We start from the raw sequence: 20,844 nt of genomic DNA on the forward strand, positions 1-20,844 counted from the left end.
GCTATTAACTTGTATTCGGGAGATAGTGGATTTGAACCCTACTGTCGGCAATCTGAGTCTGGATTTCCTTGACTTTACATTTTCATACCAGGCAAATGGTGGGGCCTTACTTTAATTAAGGGCATGGTCACTTCCTTCCTAATCCTATCCAAGCCGTAAGACCTGCCTGAGTCGGTGCGACGTTAAACAAATTGCAAAATTATATATATGTATGCATAATAGTATAGGTATGGTATAGATTTATCTGTACACGTAGTCCCTCTACTTGTCTAAGAGTTTAAATGCATATGTCATTTTGAGTACCATACCTAATGTGAGGCCGTGATGACTTCTGATCTTCATCATTGGTTCTTAAACCTCTTCTTTAGTGGTCCAGAAAGGCAGAAGTGACTGGGTACTGGGTCAGGACAGAATGAAGCAGTACTTCTTAATAGTAACTTCATAGTAATTCATGCATCAAGCTGGCTGATTGTGGCATGGTGATCATGTAGTAATTCGATGCCGATTCATAGCAACTGAGGAGACTTTCGGAGGTAATGTTGTGCCCTTCAGGAATGCTACACACTTTGTTGACCACTTACTTACCAGCCCTGCCATCTTACAACTGAATTTGTAACTGTATGATTCATGTGATGTGTGGCCTAATGGCTGCTAGAAGAAGTGGAGGTGCACCTGCTCTGGTTTTGATGGATGACTGGAGTAAAATATGGAACAAAATACATATGAGAAGTCTTGTTATCTGGCTTTTTGAATCACCTATGTATATTATAGTGGCATTATGCTGATACATTTAACAAAGAACATAATAGAGTTTCACTGACCTGGTACCCGGTCATTTCCTCTGGCATTTAAATTCAGTGAATCTGCTGTTTATGTATTAATCTTCGTTACTTGTCTAAATCAGTATTATGATGATTTAGTTTTGCTTTCAAAGAAAAAAAACAAACTTTTTTTGATGTCTGGTGGTGAGACTCTTGTTGTGTGAATGCTACATTTTTATAGTAAACAGTGTGACTTTCTGAATGATAATTTCCAAGCAGTAACAGATTTTATGAACTACTATGGTGTAAATACCTTAGTTAAAAACTCATTGCTGTTTGGAAAATGCAATTATGTTCAGGACTGTTGTTTACAAAAATATATTCATTTGTAGGATATCTTTAATCTGTAGGAGGAAAGATATGATTATAATTTGTACTTTCTTTCCTTCTTTCTTTCTTCCTTTCTTTCTTTCTTTCCGAGATTGACACTTCATTTTACAGTGAACACCGAGAGTTGGATCAATAGTTTGATTTGTATTATCTGTTTAATGATTCGGCTGAAATATCATTGTCCAGTATATCTTTTCTGAAGATAAATTTAGAGGAGAGAAGGAAGAATGAGCAAATTTTTGAATTGTTGTGTCAGTGTTGTATAATATAATCCTCAAAAAAATTGATTGTGCTTTTGCCTTTGTTTACTACTGAATATTTTTTAAACATTTTATATATATTTTTATCTCAGTCATTGTTTTGTTTTTCTTTTTTCTTGTTGTCTTGATATATAAATACATTCTCAATAGCATTAAATCATACATTATAAAATACTATAACCCATTTTATTGGGATTATTTTAATCTGCAGTACATTTGCCGTGTAGTTGGAGTGTAAATTGCTTAATGTGAAATTTTCCCTATTAGGCTATCCAGCTTTACTAATGACAATGCTATATTAAAATAATGTTATCGACATGCATGCAGCTTGTGTGTTCATTGGTTAATACATATATTTTATATGAAATGCTATTGAGTATGAATTTATATTCAGAACTATGTTAAAGGAATGATTTACTATTTTTAAATGCTCTATAATATGAACTGATTTTCCATTATACCTTGTACAGAGCGTTGAGGTGGTGTTCTAATTAATTTCATACTTCTTTTTTTTTTTTTTCTCCTCTCCAGTTTGAAGTAAGTTTTATTGCTATTGTACAGTCCTGAATGTGACCACAGCAGACTGCATGGTACTATGTGTTAGCTTTCGCAGTGGGCACACATTTTATTCTCTTAAAGCACGGTATTGAATTTGTAATTATGTGTTTGTGTGTCAAGATACTAGTTTGTCTTAGTTTCAGTGAAGCATAGTTATATTTGGTATATGGCTACAGGAGTTAGGTTGAAAGAAAAAAGAATAAATTGAGCAGAAAGAAACAGGGAAACATACAAAGTAAAGGTCTGTTGAGTCTGGGTACTGGTGAATCATTTAGTTAGTATGTGTTAATATTTTTCAAGGATCCTTTATTATTTATTTTTTCACTCTGTGTGTGCTGTGAAGCATTCTGAAAGCAAAACTGTCTTTTGGTGGTAGATAAAAATCTTTTACTGTGCATTTGTGGACACACATGCGTGTGCACATGCATGCTTGAACAGAGTCATACAAAGAACCTCTGACTTGCAAAGGCCTTTTGTGTGGCCCACATGAGTACTCTTGATATGTAAATATAAGGAAAATATAATTACATTTCTTAATAGCATTAAATCATATATTAACAAATATTATAACCCATTTTATTGGGAGACCCTAATATAAAAGTCTCGGTGAAACCAAGGAAAAGGAAGGGAGTTTCTGATTTGCTAACAAATATTAGGCTCCATAAGGAAGCACAGCAGCTCGCTTAAAGTTTACAAGTGTGAGTGCTAATTTTGTAACAGACAATGTTAAATTTAACTTGGCACATTATGGAAAAATTGAGGGGATTCCCATGGTAATCAATAAAGCTATTTCCAAAAATTTATTGAGAATCAACACAGAAATTCTTTGTTTCATTTCTGTTCATGTTTGAAGTTGATTGACTGCCAATATTACTGTAATCATGGAGGGAATTTGTGACCTCACAGTCTGATGATTTTCTGAAAACCATTGCTTTGAAGTGACAAGAAACAAATATTTTCTTCAATGAAAATATATTTGCCGATATTGTGATAGAATTTGAATGATTAACATTATCAAGATGTCTTGCTACTTGGCATCTATCTGTAGTGAAGAGATATCCATGATATATTAAAATTTAAAATGTTTCAAATTTTTCACTAGGGTCTGTATTTTATAACTGTGCAGCACCACCACATAAGTCACAGCAAGTTGCCACATTGACTCTCATCCACTGGCTGGCAAAATGTGCACCTTATCTGAGCACTGCTTAGTGTGAAGTAAGTCAGGAAAGACTATTTCTGTTGAAATTAAGAGATTAGAAACTTACCTGGCATTATAGGAGATGCTCAAAGTGACATCTCTCAGCTATCAAACCCATTTGGTCCTTCCTCAACAGATTTGCAGACACTCAGTCAATCTCGATCTGTGAAATGTTCTCATGTAATTCTTCTCCTGTGTGAGGGTTCTTCGCATACTCACCTACATTAACATCCCCCTCTTGCAATAATCATAGAGATTTAAAGTGGGGGATCTTGCAGGTGATAAAAGATTTAGAGGTGCTTCTTTCCAACAGAACTAAAATTTAATCGAGCTTGTCCTATGTTGATATAGTTTGTCTCCCTTTTTTCTTTTCTTGTTACAAACGGACCTGGTGGTGCGGAACTTCTTCACTATGTTATGTACAGTATTGCTATTTGGAAGATGGATGCCAGGAAATCTACAAATGAATCGAAACGTATACTCCCTGGCAGATGAATACTTGGAACAACAAAAATACATTTTTCTAATTTAAACATCGCTTTTTAAGGAACACTATAATTAAGAGATCCTGTACATATATTTTAAAGGTATCAAAAGTAACTGATTCCTTGGACAATTCCTATTAAAAGAAATAATTATATCCCTCTGTGACTTAACTTACCTTTCCCTGTTGTGACCAGAAGTTTGTGCATCCTCACTCTGTAACGAAGAGACAAATGATGTTATACAAGTTTATACAAGAATTATTATTTTTTTTTTGCAGGAGATATGCGTGCTGAATTTTTGCATGAAACACAGCACTGTATATATTGTTTGTTCACAGATGATCTAAGTTTGGAAATTGTTTTAAAACTGAGTGCATGATTTCTATTCACAAATTCACACAAGTACTGTTTCAGGTATTACATTAATATATTAAGTACTGGCGTGGAGTCTTTACTTTCTGAATTACCTTCATGTTACTACATAGAGGTATCTTTATCATAGGAATGTTTTTGTATGTTACGTAAAGGAAGGAAGAATTTTTATGAATTAAAGTCATTTTTAACAAAAGAAGTAATTTATCATCAGAAGTCTTATTTTCTAAGTGTTAAAATAAAATAAGAAACTAAATGGTTAATAATGATGGAGGAGGAAACTGGTCATATTAACGAACCTATAATATATAACAAAAATTTTTATTTCACATATCTATATTTATAAAATAACATGTCCTGACTGACTGACTGACTGACTGACTGACTGATTCATCATCGCCGAGCCAAAACTACTGGACGTATTAGGGTGTAGATGCTCACTAAGGGAGGATTTTTGGATATTCCATCGCTAAGGGGGTGAAAAGGGGGGTGAATTTTTAAAATGAGGATATCTATATCTCAAAACTTAAAAGTTTACAGACGTAAAAATTGATATTTGGAATCTCCTTTAAAAATAAAGAAATGCATATTTTTTGTTTTTGGAAAATCCAATTAGGGGAATGAGAAAAGGAGGAAAATTGATTGAACACCTATTATGAGGAGACTTATATCTCAAATGCCTAAGATGTTACAGACATGAAAATTGGTATTTGGAATCTCCTTTGAAAATAAAGAAACATGTATTTTTGTGTTTTGGGATAATCCGATAAATAGGGGGTTAACAGGAGTGACAAACGGGGTGAATTTAAAAAAAGATTATATCTGCTAATTATCTCAGACACGTAACCTATTACAGATTTGAAAACTGGTATTTGGAATTTCCTGTAAAAGTAAAGAAACATATTTTTTTTTGGAAAATCCACTTAAGGGGAATTGAAAAAGGGGGTGAATTTTTAAAATTAGCATATCCACAGTATATCTCAAAAACGTGAAAATTGATATTTGGAATCTCCTTTAAAAATAAGGAAACACGTATTCTTTGGTTTTTGGAAAAAACCCTTAACAAGGCCGGGGGGGGGGGGGAAGGGGGAAAGAATTGAAACATTAGTTGAATTATTTGTATGAGAATGTATGTGTATATATATGAGGCGTGTTTTTTAAGTAAGGTCCGTTTGAAAATAAGTATACAACGAAAGGTTATTTCAAAAAGTAAAGTTATATTCAGAAAGTACATACTATTTTTCAACATAGGTGGGGGCGGTAGAATAACACCCACGGTATCCCCTGCCTGTCGTAAGAGGCGACTAAAAGGGGCCCCACGGGCTCTGAACTTTGGAGCGTGGATTGGCGACCACGGGGCCCTCAGCTGAGTCCTGGCATTTCTTCCACCTACTTGTGCCAGGCTCCTCACTTTCACCTATCCTATCCGACGTCTCTTGGTCAACTCTTGTTCTTTTCCGACCCCGACGCTATTAGGTTTGCGAGGGCTAGGGAGTCTTTCATTTTCACGCACTTCGTGGCCCTTGTCTTCCTTTGGCCGATATCTTCATTTTTCGAAGTGTTGGACCCCTTCCATTTTTCTCTCTGATTAGTGTTATATAGAGGATGGTTGCCCAGTTGTACTTCCTCTTAAAACAATAATCACCACCACCACCTCGTAACCAATTTTAAAATACCCTCTTCATAGAAACTTGCCGCCTGCTCCGATGACCAAGAGTGCACTGCCGTTTTCACATCGTCGTCATCATTGTAATGGTTGCCACTGAGGTGATGTTTGAGGTGGAGGAACAGATGGTAATCGTTTGGCACAAGATCAGGACTGTAGGGTGGGTGGTCTAAAACTTCCCAGCCAAAACTGTCCAATAAATCACGGGTCTGACCTGCAGTGTGAGGTCTTGCATTGTCATGGAGAAGGACAATTCCCTTTGTCAGCATGCCGCGTCTTTTGTTTTGAATCGCTCTGCGTAGCTTTCTCGGGGTTTGGCAATATGCTTCTGCATTGATAGTGGTTCCTCGTTGCATGAAGTCGACCAACAAAACACCATGCCTATCCCAAAACACCGACGCCATGATTTTGCACTGGGACAGAGTCTGTTTGGCCTTCACCTTTACAGGCGAGTGTGTGTGTGTGTGTGTCTCCATTCCATGTTCTGTTGCTTCGATTCGGGCGTGATATGCGAAACCCATGTTTCGTCTCCAGTTACGATCTGACTCAAGAACCGTCACCTTCTTCGTCATAACGAGTCAAGAACTTCATCGCACACTCAAATCTTTGGTTTTTGTGGTCCTCTGTTAGGAGTTTCTGGACCCAACGGGAGCACAGTTTCCTAAACTTTAGGTGTACAGAAACAATGTTGTAAAGCACTGATCTCGACACGTCAGGAAATTCATTTGAGAGACCTGTTATTGTAAAGCGTCTGTTCTCACGAATCCTCGCTTCAACTGAAGCCACCAAATCGTCCGTAATCAAAGAAGGGCGACCGGAGCGGTCCTCATCATGGACGTTGTCATGGCCATCTTTGAATTGTGGTACCCACTTACGCACTTTGCTTTCACTCATAACAGTATTACCGTACACTTCGCAAATCTGTCTAATTTCTTCAGCAGACAGGTTTCTTGCTGATAAAAACCGTATCACTGACCGAACCTCACATGCGACGGGCGAGTTGATAGTCTTAAACATTTTGAAGGCACAGAACAGAACCGTACAGGTTAGCTACAGAGCTGAAACTGAGCACAGTTGTTCGCGATGCATGCAAGTACACGACGCACGCGCTCGTTGCGATATGCGTGCGAACTACTAGTGTCTACAAAAATACGGACCTTACTTAAGAAACACGCTTCGTATATATATATACACACACACCAAAAATCTAAGGACGTTACAAACGTGAAAACTGGTATTTGGAATCTCCTTTAAAAATATTCATGCATTGGGGGGGGGGGGGTTAATCAACTTAGTAGGGGGGGATGAAAACGAAGATGAATTCCTTTTACGAGGATACATATATCTCAAAAACTGAAGATGTTACTGTTGTGATAATTGGTATTTAGAAGCTCTTGTAAAGAAACAGGTACTGTTTGTTTTTAGAAAATTCACTTGATGGGGGAGTGTGAAAGGAAGTAAAAAAATTGAATTCTTTTTCTGGAGAAACTTATATCTCAAAACTGAAGGTTACAGACGTGGAAATTGGTATTTGGAATCTCCGTTAAAAATAAAGAAACACTCATTTTTTGAGTGGGGGAAACAACTTAATGGGCGGAGTTGGAGTGAAAAAGGAGTTGAATTATTTTCATGGGGATACTTGAAAAATTAGTTGAATTCTTTGTATGAGGATACTTATATCTCAAAAACTAAAGATGTTACAAATGTGAAAATTATATTTAGAATCTCCTTTAAAAATAAACACGTATTTTTTGGGGGAAATCAACTTAGGGGTGGGGGCGTTGAAAAAGGAGTTTAATTCCTTTTTATGAGGATACATATACCGGTATCTCAAAACTGAAGATGTTAGAGGCATGAACATTTGTATTTGGAATCTTCTTTCTAAGTAAAGAAACACGTGTTCTTTTGTCTTCGGAAAATCCACTTAAGGGTGGTGAATGAATTGAAAAATTAGTTGAATTCTTTGTATGAGGATACTTATATCTAAAGAACTAAAGATGTTAAAGCCCTGAAAATTGATATTTGGAATATCCTTTAAAAATAAACACGCACTTTTGGGGAGGGGGGGAATCAACTTAGCGGGTAGGCGGTGGGGGGGGGGGGGTGAAAAATGAGTTGAATTACTTTTATGAGGATACTTATATCTAAAAAGCCAAAGATGTTACAGACTTGAAAATTAGTATTTTGAATCTCCTTTAAAAATAAACACGCATTTGTATTTTTCTTTCGGAAAATCGACATAAGAGGTGTGGGGTTGAAAATAAGTAAATAAGGAGTTGAAATATGTTTATGAGGATACTTTATCTTAAAAACTGAAGCTGTTACAGACGTGAAAGTTGGTATTTTGAATTTCCTTTCAAAATAAAGAAACGCGTATTTTCTGTTTTCGGAAAGTTCACTCAAGGCGGGAGAGGGGTGGAAAGAAGTCAAGAAGAAGAAGTTGAATTATTCTTAGGAGTATACATTTATCTCAGAAACTGAAGGTGTTGCAGATGTACAGACATGAAAACTGGTATTTGGAATCTCCTTTAAAAATAATGAAATACGTATTTTTTTTTTATTTCGGAAAATCCAGTTAAGGGGCTGAAAAGAATTGGAAAAGCGGGTGAATTTTTAAGTGAGTACCGGTATATCTACATTATATGTCAAAAACTTAACATATTAGAGAAAAGAAACTTGGTATTTGGAAAGTTCTTTAAAAATACAGGAACGTGTACTTTTTGTTTTCGGAGAAGGCACTTATCGGGGGGGTGAAAAGTAGTGAAAAATAGTTGAATTTTTTTTATGAGGATACTTACATCTTAAAGACTGAAGATGTAGCAAACGTGAAAATTGGAATCTCCTTTAAAAATAAAGAAACATGTACTTCTGTTTTAGGAAAATACACTTAGATGGGGGTGGGGATGGGGGAAGCACTGATCAAGGGGTTGAATTCTTTTTATGGGGATACTTATGTATATCTCAAAAACTGAAGATGTTACAGATGTGGAAATAGGTATTTGGAATCTCATTTAAAAATAAAGAAACATGTGGGTATTTATTTTATCAATGTGAGCGAAGACATGTTTCTCACATGTACAGTTCTATGTCGCATGGTTGTCTGAGCCCCAAAAGGTAATACCATAAACATGGTTTACAAAGAATTTCTTGGGTAAATGAAACTCAATTTTTGGGTGAGTTTTTATACTTCATGAATTTTCAGATAATGTCTTAGTACAATGCCGAGGAACAATTACTTTGATGAAATTACGAAATCCATGCGAGCAAAGCCGCGGGTAATTTCTAGTTAAGATATATTTAAGTTTTTGTGTAGAAGTTGAATCTGTAAAGGAATCATACTTCTAGCTGAAAAAATGGTCAATTCTGTTATCAGTGGACTATGTATAAAGAGAGGCTAAAAGAAAACAATTTACTTTTTTTTTTTTACCTGTACTAAATTGCTTATTTTCTAAATTTGAATGATACTCTATAAATATATTGTAACTCTTATTGGTGTTGAAAGGGATAGCTTCATCCAACATGAAGAAATCAACTAGATTTCACCAGAAAGAACTGTCTACATTTTAAAACCTTGACAAAGAATACAAAATATATAATATAGCATAATAATGCACATGGATGAAAATCTTACTACATATTATGTTCTTGGCCTATGGCACAGTGATTTTGAAGTTTATATTTTCTGCTCTAAAAATATTCAACTCACTTCATCACAATTATTCATACTAAGTATTCCTTACAAGTTCTTTTCTATTTCAGGTGTCTTCACTTTGTAATATCTGTGTATCAGTTGGTTTGAATTCTTGATTCAACCACAAAGTTGTGGTTTAATATTAACTATCAGTGCGTACAGTAAAGAAAATCAGAACCAAGACCATCCATTAGAGATGGGAGTTAAATATGGTAGCATGATAATGCATTCTTATTCATCGCAGTAAGCTGTTTCAGAAATATTAGGTTCCACTGGTGACCCTAATACAAAAGTAACTTGTCTCAGCCAAACCAAGGGAAAGGAAGGAAGTTTCCGATTTGCTAATGAATATTAAACTCCATAAGGAAGCACAGCAGCTCACTTGAAGCGTACAGGTGTAAGCAATAATTTTGTAACAGCTTGTACTGACATTCCTACTCTGTACTTGTTGGCCGGTTACAGATATTCTTTAGTTATTTGAAGTGATTTGTATTAGGCTTCCTGGTGGTAATACATACCGTAAAATTGTTTCCTGAAACAGTTCCGCATGGTCTTTTCATATTATATTTTGTGTTTCAAGCTGTGTTGTGCATGATGATGAAAAGACAGAAAACAAGTCCACTATGGTCTTTTTCACTGTCATAGACAATGTAACTAAATTTGTCTGGTATGATTTATGTGAACAAAAACTCAGTTACATGGAAACGGTTCCTAATTTGAAGAAATGCATTGAAAGAAGGTACCCAATAATATTTATTTATTTATTTATTTATTTATTTATTTATTTTATTTTATTTTATTTTTATTTATTTTAATTTAATTAATTAATTTATTTATTTATTTATTTATTTATTTATTTATTTATTTATTTATTTATTTATTTATTTATTTTATAACGAATGTATGTACATATATATATATAGTTTCAGGATAAATGTGCGTAGTCACAAGTCTGTAAAATACTACAATTCTAGGTCTAGTTTTTGACCAAATCAACTGCTTCATCTGATGTGCAGTGAATGTCCATTAGCTTTCCTTTGAAAGCTCGAATTGGGCAGTCAGCAACAATGTGGTGGATTGACTGAGAAGGGGCAGCACAATGACAATTTGTAGAGCTAGTCCAGCCCCATTTGCACAATAGATAACCATATCTGCCTTGTTCAGTTCTTATCTGATCGATGATTCTCCACTGTCACCTTGGAAGATCAAATCCTTGTACACGTTTAGAAGGGTTCTCAACTAGATGTTTGTTGACTACTGATGACTGATCCCATTGGGCTTTCCATAAACTGATAACATGAAAAAAGGTTATTTCAAAATCGGTTGCTGTACGCCAGGGTGGTTTCCTTGATTTCAGTTGTTGATGTTCGGTGTTTAATACACTGACTGACAGTGACAGTGCAACACCAAGGAGGAGTGGTTCGAAAGGGATGAAAGTTGGGGAAAAAACAGAGACGGCACGGATGAATAATTGATGTTTATTTCAAACCGATATGCAGGTTACACAATGCGCACGGCATCGACTCAGTAGGATGTAGGACCACCGCGAGCGGCGATGCACGCAGAAACACGTCGAGGTACAGAGTCAGTAAGAGTGCGGATGGTGTCCTGAGGGATGGTTCTCCATTCTCTGTCAACCATTTGCCACAGTTGGTCGTCCGTACGAGGCTGGGGCAGAGTTTGCAAACGGCGTCCAATGAGATCCCACACGTGTTCGATTGGTGAGAGATCCGGAGAGTACGCTGGGCACGGAAGCATCTGTACACCTCGTAGAGCCTGTTGGGAGATGCGAGCAGTGTGTGGGCGGGCATTATCCTGCTGAAACAGAGCATTGGGCAGCCCCTGAAGGTACGGGAGTGCCACCGGCCGCAGCACATGCTGCACGTAGCGGTGGGCATTTAACGTGCCTTGAATACGCACTAGAGGTGACGTGGAATCATACGCAATAGCGCCCCAAACCATGATGCCGCGTTGTCTAGCGGTAGGGCGCTCCACAGTTACTGCCGGATTTGACCTTTCTCCACGCCGATGCCACGCTCATCTGCGGTGACTATCACTGACAGAACAGAAACGTGACTCATCGGAGAACACGACGTTCCGCCATTCCCTCATCCAAGTCGCTCTAGCCCGGCACCATGCCAGGCGTGCACGTCTATGCTGTGGAATCAATGGTAGTCTTCTGAGCAGACGCCGGGAGTGCAGGCCTCCTTCAACCAATCAACGGGAAATTGTTCTGGTCGATATTGGAACAGCCAGGGTGTCTTGCACATGCTGAAGAATGGCGGTTGACGTGGCATGTGGGGCTGCCACCGCTTGGCGGCGGATGCGCCGATCCTCGCGTGCTGACGTCACTCGGGCTGCGCCTGGACCCCTCGCACGTGCCACATGTCCCTGCGCCAACCATCTTCGCCACAGGCGCTGCACCGTGGACACATCCCTATGGGTATCGGCTGCGATTTGACGAAGCGACCAACCTGCCCTTCTCAGCCCGATCACCATACCCCTCGTAAAGTCGTCTGTCTGCTGGAAATGCCTCCGTTGACGGCGGCCTGGCATTCTTAGCTATACACGTGCCCTGTGGCACACGACAACATGTTCTACAATGACTGTCGGCTGAGAAATCACGGTACGAAGTGGGCCATTCGCCAACGCCGTGTCCCATTTATCGTTCGCTACGTGCGCAGCACAGCGGCGCATTTCACATCATGAGCATACCTCAGTGACGTCAGTCTACCCTGCAATTGGCATAAAGTTCTGACCACTCCTTCTTGGTGTTGCATTTGCTCTGTCAGTCAGTGTATCTTGATGGATGGGTAGTTGGGGGTTCTGCTGAATGTTTTTCCATACCTTTAGGAGAGCTTCTGATCATCGTAGGGCTGGAGGTGGAATGTTGCTGAACAAGAACAAGAAGCCATAGTGTGTTCGTTCTCCGAATGCATCCTGTGATTATGCACATTGTCTGATTGAGTTGTACATCAATCTTCTTAGTGTGTACACTATTGATCCAGGAGGGGCAGCAGTATTCAGCAACAGAATATGATAAGGCTGATGCTGTTGATCTTAGAACATGAGTATTGGCTCCCCAAGATGTACCAGCAAGTTTCTGAAGAATATTATTTCTAGTTTTAACTTTAGCAGCCACATTTGAGAGATCTTGCTTGAAAGTCAAAGTTCTATCAAGTGTTATTCCCAAGTATTTTGTTGTACACTTGACCTCGGAATCTGATTGTTGGTTTTTAATTAGACTGTCTATTGCTTAAGTGGGATGTAGATATAACTGTTTTTTGAGGATTTAGGTGCAGACACCATTTCTTGAAGTATACATCCAAACAAATCCAAACAAATGTCATCAGCATAAATTAATTTTCTTGAAGATGTGTCTGGGAAGTCGTATATGTACAGACTAAAAGAAGGGGAGCCAGGACTGATCCTTGAGGAAAACCATTCTTTAAACAGTCTACTCCTGTCACTATCAGCGTAGATCTGGAAGTACCTATTGCTAAGCATATTAGTAAGTAAAGCCATAAGTGCATGTCATGGGATAACACTCAAAAATTTTAGAAGTCTTTCTTGCCAGACAATATCTTAGGCAGCTGATAGATCCAAAAAGGCAGTCACGCTTACTGATTTCCTCTCATATTCATTTTCGATATACATGGTGAGAGACAGTACTTGATCGTTACAACTTCTTCCAGGTCTAAATCCCGCTTGCTCTATAGGAATGTAGCTATTGATTGTTTCATAAATTCTATAGTAGATTAGTTGCTCATGGAGTTTATATGTGACTCTTAGAAGTGCTATTGGATGGTAGTTTTCACTTTAGTTGGATCTTTATTTAGTTTCAGTATGGCTATTATTTTTGTTTTCTTCATCAAAGGTGGGATGTTTCTGGTTTGCAGAATATTAAAGAAGAAGTTGGTTAACCATATTATTGTGGCTGGTCCGCAATGAGCCAAAAATTCAAGATAAATTCCATCAAATCCAGCAGCTTTACCAAGTTTCATACTTTTGATTGCAGCTTTAGTTTCTTCTTCTTTGAATGGAGTAGAGAATTCAGAAGACTACAGTGCTGCTCTTTTCTTGATGTTCAACTTTAATTTGATATCCTTTTTGGTTTGCTTGTCTTTGTCTTTTGTGTTTTTGGAAACTGGTATTAGACGATTAGCAAAATCATTCAGATCAATGGCTGTTTTTTATCTTTTAGTTGCAGGGTTTGAAGAGTCCAATTTCCTAATTATAGACCAGGCCTTCCTGGTAGAATGGGTGTAATCTAGGGATTCTACTGTTTCATGCCAGATCCTTTTTCGACTCTAATCCAAGGATTGGAGGAGACCAGCTGCATTGTCGGAATTAGGATGTTCTTCATATTCTCTTGGTAATTCCTCGCTCTTTAAACTCCAGCCAGGGATATACTCTTTACGATATCCTCTAGGGATGCAGCTTCTAGCTGCACCTTTTATAACCCCTACAAATCTGCTGTAGTTGTATGTTGGTTTGATCCATCTTATGTTGAAGTCTATTTGCTTTGCAAATTCAGTCCAGTTGGCTTTCTTGAAGTTTCACCTCGGTTTAGGTTGTGATAGAGCAATAGGTATAGACATCCAAACCTCCAAGAGAACAGGCCTGTGTTGACTATGTGGAAAATCGTTGAGCACTGTACGTCAAACTTGATTGTGTGAATTATGAAGCTGATTTATGAAACAAAGATCTGGGGTGTAGCCTCGAGACCAGTGAGCTGATTGAAAGGTAGGCAGGTCTTTACATCAAAAATTAGATTCAGTTTTTCAGTTTCCATCCAGTCCACAAGAACTTCACCACTAAGGTCATCCTTGTTATATCCCCAAAGATGATGATGACTGCTGAAATTACTGAGATACATAGTAGGAAACTGCAGAGAAGGTGTAGGGGGATTAGGCCAAGTAGTATCTGGTGGCTTGTACACATTAACTATTGTCAAGTTTTCAATGTTAACTGTAGTAGCAAGAATGTCATTATCAGTATTTACTGATAGTAATTGGTGATTTATATGATTTCTAAGTTGCAAGGCTGCAAATGTGATGATAGACTCTATCAATTTAAAGCCTGGATTTTCCCCCTACTCTGTAACTGTAGTTCATCTTCTGTGTGTGTTTCTTGAAGCACAATGACATCAACTGCATATTTCAGTGCAATCCTGGAAAGATATATTTTGCTCGACTAATCTCTTTGATATTCAGTTGACAAATGTGCAGCCATGGTCCAATTCTATGAACTTGAGGGTTCTGAAAAGGACCACATATCTCCTTCTTGTTCTCTCTTTGACTGAGAGGTCATTTCCGACAGTTCGGTCTCATCTTATCGCTGTTGCTTTCTTAGCACCACCCGGGGGACACGTGTAAGGCAGAGTGCTGGTTAAACCTATGGACGTGAAGCAACGTAGACCCCATAATAATAATAATAATAATAATAATAATAATAATAATAATAATAATAATAATAATAATAATTTTAAAAAATCTTTCAATATGCTACCTGATCTGAGACTATTTGTGGTGCTCAAATATCAGATCCCAAAAACCATTGCAAGTGCCATCTTGTGTACCTATCTCTCCTGAATCTTTGTCACCAACTGCAACATTTGGGGCAGTAAAGTGACTGTTGCTATAATCATATGAAGATAAAGTTGGAATTCAAGAGGACAAATTGGGGTAAATATTAGTTTATAGGAAGGGGAGTTAGGAATTGGAATAACTTACCAAGGGAGATGTTCAATAAATTTCCAATTTCTTTGCAATCATTTAAGAAAAGGCTAGGAAAACAACAGATAGGGAATCTGCCACTTGAGCGACTGCCCTATATGCAGATCAGTAGTGATTGATTGATTGATTGATTGATTGATTGATTGATTGATTGATCGATTGATTGATCATTTTGACCAATACAAAAGAGAGTGAGTGATATGAAGAAGAAGAAGAAGAAGAAGAAGAAGAAGAAGAAGAAGACGAAGAAGAAGAAGAAGAAGAAGCTACTTCCACAGTTGTTTACCACATATCTCCAGCCTTCTTCTATGGTGGAAGTCGAAGATATTGTACCCTTTTATACTGGATGTACTGACAGAGTTGGCTACGTGGTTTGAGTCTCATGATGGTTAGCTTGCATTTGGGAGATGGAGGGTCCAGACCCCACCATCGGCAGCTCTGAAGATGGTTTACTGTGGTTTTCTACTTTCACAGCAGGCTATTCCTTAATTAAGGCTATATTTACTTTCTTCCTAGTCCTGTCCTATGCCTTTGTCACCATAAGACAGGTCTGTGTTGGTCTAGTGTAAAAAAATGTTGTGGATTAAACCATGCTTATGTTGTGTGTGATAGGAGGACTATTTCCTCATCTTTCATTTCGGCAGCATATGAACAGTGTGTACACTCATTCATCGACATATTTTATAATATCGAGTCCCAGTATCTGTTTAACTACAGACCCTTGGAAATCTAGGAATAGAGAGAGCTACCTGGGCACTGCATAAATGATTTTGAAATATTAGTTCTAGGAATGTAAATGGGTCATTTCAAAAATATCTCGGAATAGTTAAGAATGTGAGAGATGAGCTGGGGAAAGGGGCAGTAGTATTAAAGAAAGCAAGATGGAGATATAGTACTACTACTGAGATACTTAGTAAGGTTATGTTTAGGGGCTGCAGGAAGCAAGCAGGTATAGTGACTGTTCCTCCCAAAGGCTGTCATGCAACTTGTATTATGTTACTTTTATATCCTAATACTCCAACATGATACTGGAAAGTAACCATTTATCTCGTCCCTACCATCTATGAAAACAGTCCTGTTTTGGTTTTACTGGTGGGTGACACACCTTATTTCATTTTAAGACCACGGAAATGCTGGGGATGCACATTAATTAAGGTCAAGATTGGTTCCCTCCCAGTCCAAGCCTTTTTCTGTATCAACATGGCTGAGAATCTGTCTGTCTGTCTGTCTGTCTGTCCTGTCTGTCTGTCCTGTCTGTCTGTCTGTCTGTCTGTCTGTCTGTCTGTCTGTCTGTCTGTCTGTCTGTCTGTCTGTCTGTCTGTCTGTCTGTCTGTCTGTCTGTCTGTCTGTTAGGTCATCAGCCCAGAGGCTGGTTGGTTCCTCAAACAACACCACCAAAGTTTATGCAATTATAGGGAAATTGCAAAGAACGGTGGCGTTGCCAAAATGAGGCTAACAAGATGAAGAGTGAGGTAGTTTGCCTGCACTGGCCCACCAATACCCCAGCAGTTTCCATATTGTCACAGCCATGGATAAGACTGGGACTTCGGTGGAAGCTACATTTTGCTCAGGCATGTGCCAAGAGGCAGATGCAATAGTGCTGCATCCATCAAGAAATGGTAACAGGTAGAGCCGAGAGCCTACGTGTGTTTAAATGATGGTAAACAACCAGCAAAATGGAAATAGGACCTTATTTCAGAGCTGTAAATGTCACTGGGGATGTTATAAGAGGTGTGATTGATTATTCTAAATAAAGAAGATGATTCTAATAAATTTTCTTAAGCTCAAACCTGAATGATGACTGTTTTGCTGAAGTGGCTGATACATTTCCAGTCCTCAGATCAACTCAAGATGACAAAGGTGTAGAAGTGGGCCCTAAATATATCATGATATATTGTGGTCTGTTTGGACTACACTACTACTCACATGCATACTCTGTGCATATGTTTGTCAAAACAACCAACAAACCCATCTAGAAACTATAAAAATTTGTTGTTGTTTTTTAGTTCCAGAGGTTCACCTTTATTTCAGTGACGTTGAAAGGTATCATTCCAGCATTTGCATGGGAAAAACTAATGGCAAAATACTTTCATGATGAGTTATATTTAAACTGTCCTTCAGTGTTCAGAGCCAGAATTCTCTAGTTAGCATATTCTCCACCATTCTGTGGTGTTTATCACACACTCTATGAGTATCTTTTTCGAGTCATTATCATCATTGATATAATTTCCAACCAATCTAGATAGCATAAAGAACTGTTTTCTGTATTTACTCCATGTTATCATGTGATTGTTGGAAAATTGTTATTAAGTTCAAATAAGCTGAAGAGAGGACAGATTTGAATAAACTTGGATATTATTGTTTAGCTCAGCATGAACTTGACAAAATGTATTATACTCATCTTTTTGAGTATTTAAAAATTATGTTCAGCCACTTTTATGATCCGTTTGGCAGTGTTCTAATTTCATAGTTGCTCCAGATAATTCTATAGGTCTTCAGAGGTGTTTTATCCCAAAAGTATTTGAATTTGTAGGTTAAAACATGTTCATTACATACTGTTATATATCCTTAAGAAACAGAGGGAGATCAGCAGCTTATCATGTAAGCACACATGGATAGAATGCATACAAATGCATCAAGTCCAAAGTTTTTTTGGCTGCAGCCTTCATTTGTAGAGGACAGGGTAAGAATAGTGGTGAGTTGTTGAAAAGTAGATGCTGTTACAAGGTGGGTGGATAGCAGAGACAAAGGTATGGAAAAAAAAAAAGGAACAGTTATCTTATATTGAGGCCATGCTCTTCGCTAATTTTGAACATCAGTAATGTCCAACTTCAGGAAGTTTTTACTCTTTATCTGTTTCCTATGAATATACAGAATGTAATGATAAGGTATGGCCAAAGTTCCAGGACACATTCCTAGCACGTAGGGGAAGAAAATATGTTATATGAGTATAGGTCCAGAAACAATTTATTTCCATGTTACAACTCTATGTAGCACATCAATCATGGGGAAACACACAGGAACAGAACACACCAGCATACCATATGAAACTTTTCTTACATAAAATGTTCAAAATGCCCTCTGTTAGCATTGATGCAGGCACGAAGACTCTCTGCGTCTTATATTGGAATTCAATGCAATGGTGCATTCTACCTGAAAGTTTGGCTATACATTATTGTTGCTCCCTGTACATTTCGCTCTTGGTGGCTTTCTTACATGTAAAAATTCACAGCAATATGAATGAAGCGGTTTTATGTTTATATTATTATGATAATCACTTATTGAACCTTACCTTGTTTGGGTTTAGTAGATTAGACTGTAACATCTTCTAAATAAATGCAGAAGGGTAATATTTACCTTTGAATTATGCTTGATTCTGACAGTGAGCTGCTTAAAAGGTGTATAAATCATAGGACAGATGAAGAGAACTCTATCTCTTTCCTTCAATATTATCCATAGAAACATTACGGTATTTTTAAAACTCCTATAACATTCAGTTTCCATTGAAGAACAAACACTGTATTAATAAGAAATACATTTTTACTTATTGTACAGTGAAATAGAAATGAAGCTTTCCAACCAATATTAAATATCAATAGTAATGTAGCATTTTTGTTCTGTCAGTTTATCTGTGTGGCATTGCATAATCACCTATTGGTAATTAAAAATTCAAGATGTAATACCGGTAAGTACTGTATTTATGTAGTGTCTATAAAGACTCATATTTTTTGTTTTGTTGTTGTCCTTAGCAATTTACATTATCTTTATGTTTCTCAATTTTGAAAAGAGAAATGCAAAACTTCTCTCTGTACCCTTTGAATCAGAAATCTGAATTTAGAGGAAGATTTGGCAAATTTGTCTCTAGTATAAAATTTATGTGAGGGTTAGTTAACAGAGGGAGTTTTGTAGAACATTGTCAGTTATGTTCATATGATCATTTTTAAATATTTTATATGACATTTACTCTTTCTCTCATTGTAATGAAGCATATATATATAAATGTTTTCAGTGCAGCACCTCACTTCATGTTTAGTTATGTCTGGGTGGTTGAGTTATGGTCTTGCTTCAGTTAAGTTCATCAACTTTGTTTGATGTAGTTTAATATGTTGAAATTACTATACGCTCTGTGTGTTTATTGTGTATTGCAATTGCAGTCAATTCTGTAGTGTTATCTCTTTTTCCAGAGCACTCCACCTGTAGATTTCTCGGAGAATCCTAACTATGAACCAGAGTTCAAATTTTATGATCGTACTCTCTTGCAAGCGGTAAAGAAGCATAATACAGCTGTGCACAACTTTTTCCGTCTTCTTGCCTTGTGCCACACGGTCATGCCTGAAGATAAAAATGGTAACTATCCACCAGCACACTGTTCAGTTTACAATTAAATCAAACAGTGATGAGGGAGACAGTCTCTCAGTAAAATATACTTAAATTATGTAGGCCTACATACTTTAACCAAGAATTTTAGAATTTTAAGAAATGAAAATGCAATGCAATATTTAAAGTTGTTGTTTATTCATTTTAGAAACGTGAGGTATTCTTTCATCCCCTTGAATTTGTATGTACAGGAAATGAATGAAAACCCATGATCGTGTAAAGTGTATTTTAGTTGTATAACTGAAATTATTCAGGCCTTTCATTGTGATGAACTAAACGAGTTGGCTAAGTGGTTTGAGTCATATAGATGTAAGCTTTATTCAGAGACTGGCAGGTTTGAAACCCACTTCCGCAGCCCTGAAGAATGTTTCCCATGGTTTCCTATTTACACACCACACAAACACTGTACCTCATTTATGGCCACAGCAGCTATCTTCCCAATATTTATTTCCCATTTCATTGTTGCCAGTCATTGTGATAAGTGCACTAACTCAATATTCTTTACTCAGATAGTTGTTGTCTGTGCCAGGCCTCAAATTTCCCAAACAGTGCAGCTTCCTAGTATTATCATGAAGCATGATTTATTATGCTCAGCTAAAAATGTAGGTACATTCAGCCTAACTAATCCTTACAGTGATTCTAGCTTCCACTGACACTTTCAGAATGTAAAATCTGGTAGTAACTGATGGTGAAATTTCTACTGATCCCATTTTGGGTGAGAGTGGGCTCATTTTTGTATTTGCATGTTTACTTAGATAATAATTGTTCCCTTTTTATGTTTTCCTTGATATTTTGGCACCATTAAATGGGATTACTTTGATACCTTTAAGTGACTTTGATCATTTATATTTAATTTAAATAATCCTGCCATTATGAAGAAATGAATGTTGATGTAACTCTCAAAAGCATTTCCTGGCTTCATAGTTGATTGTTAGAGGCAGCTGGCAATAATGTTGGGTTAACATCATTTTCCATTGTTAGTGTAGCAGTGAATATTGTCTCACGTTGTTTTCTACATTTTCGTAATTAAGTTGAAAATTGTGAGTACTTGCATTATATTATTTAAATATTGATTTGTGTCAGCTATGTTATTGTACAAAGTGACATTTGATCTACGAATATTTATAACTCTGTATCTTCAAAAATGCATGTTTGAGTTTATATTTAATAGGGTGAAATCGATCGATTTTCAATACGTTCTATGATGAGGGTATGGAGGAGCTAACTTTTGGAATTGAAACAAAAATATCCAACATGTGGAATACTACCAAAAGAGATGTTTCCTATGCCCTTGAAAAATACTCTTATTGATATGAATGTTCTGACACCAGCACTGCATGAAAAT

At 37.2% G+C, this 20,844-nt stretch overlaps 1 protein-coding gene across 4 annotated transcripts in view; it reads left to right on the forward strand.

Moving 5' to 3' along the window:
* Nucleotides 1-20,844, forward strand: part of ATP8B (ATPase phospholipid transporting 8B) — a 940,482-nt gene that overhangs the window by 747,626 nt on the left and 172,012 nt on the right. For all 4 annotated transcript variants that reach the window (XM_067137969.2, XM_067137971.2, XM_067137970.2 and 1 more), the window contains one exon: nucleotides 19,307-19,469. In XM_067137969.2, coding sequence (XP_066994070.1) covers nucleotides 19,307-19,469 — 163 coding nt within the window. The remainder of the gene's footprint in view (nucleotides 1-19,306; nucleotides 19,470-20,844) is intronic.

This window comes from Anabrus simplex, chromosome 1 (genome assembly GCF_040414725.1).
Source record: "Anabrus simplex isolate iqAnaSimp1 chromosome 1, ASM4041472v1, whole genome shotgun sequence".
Lineage (NCBI taxonomy): Eukaryota > Metazoa > Arthropoda > Insecta > Orthoptera > Tettigoniidae > Anabrus > Anabrus simplex.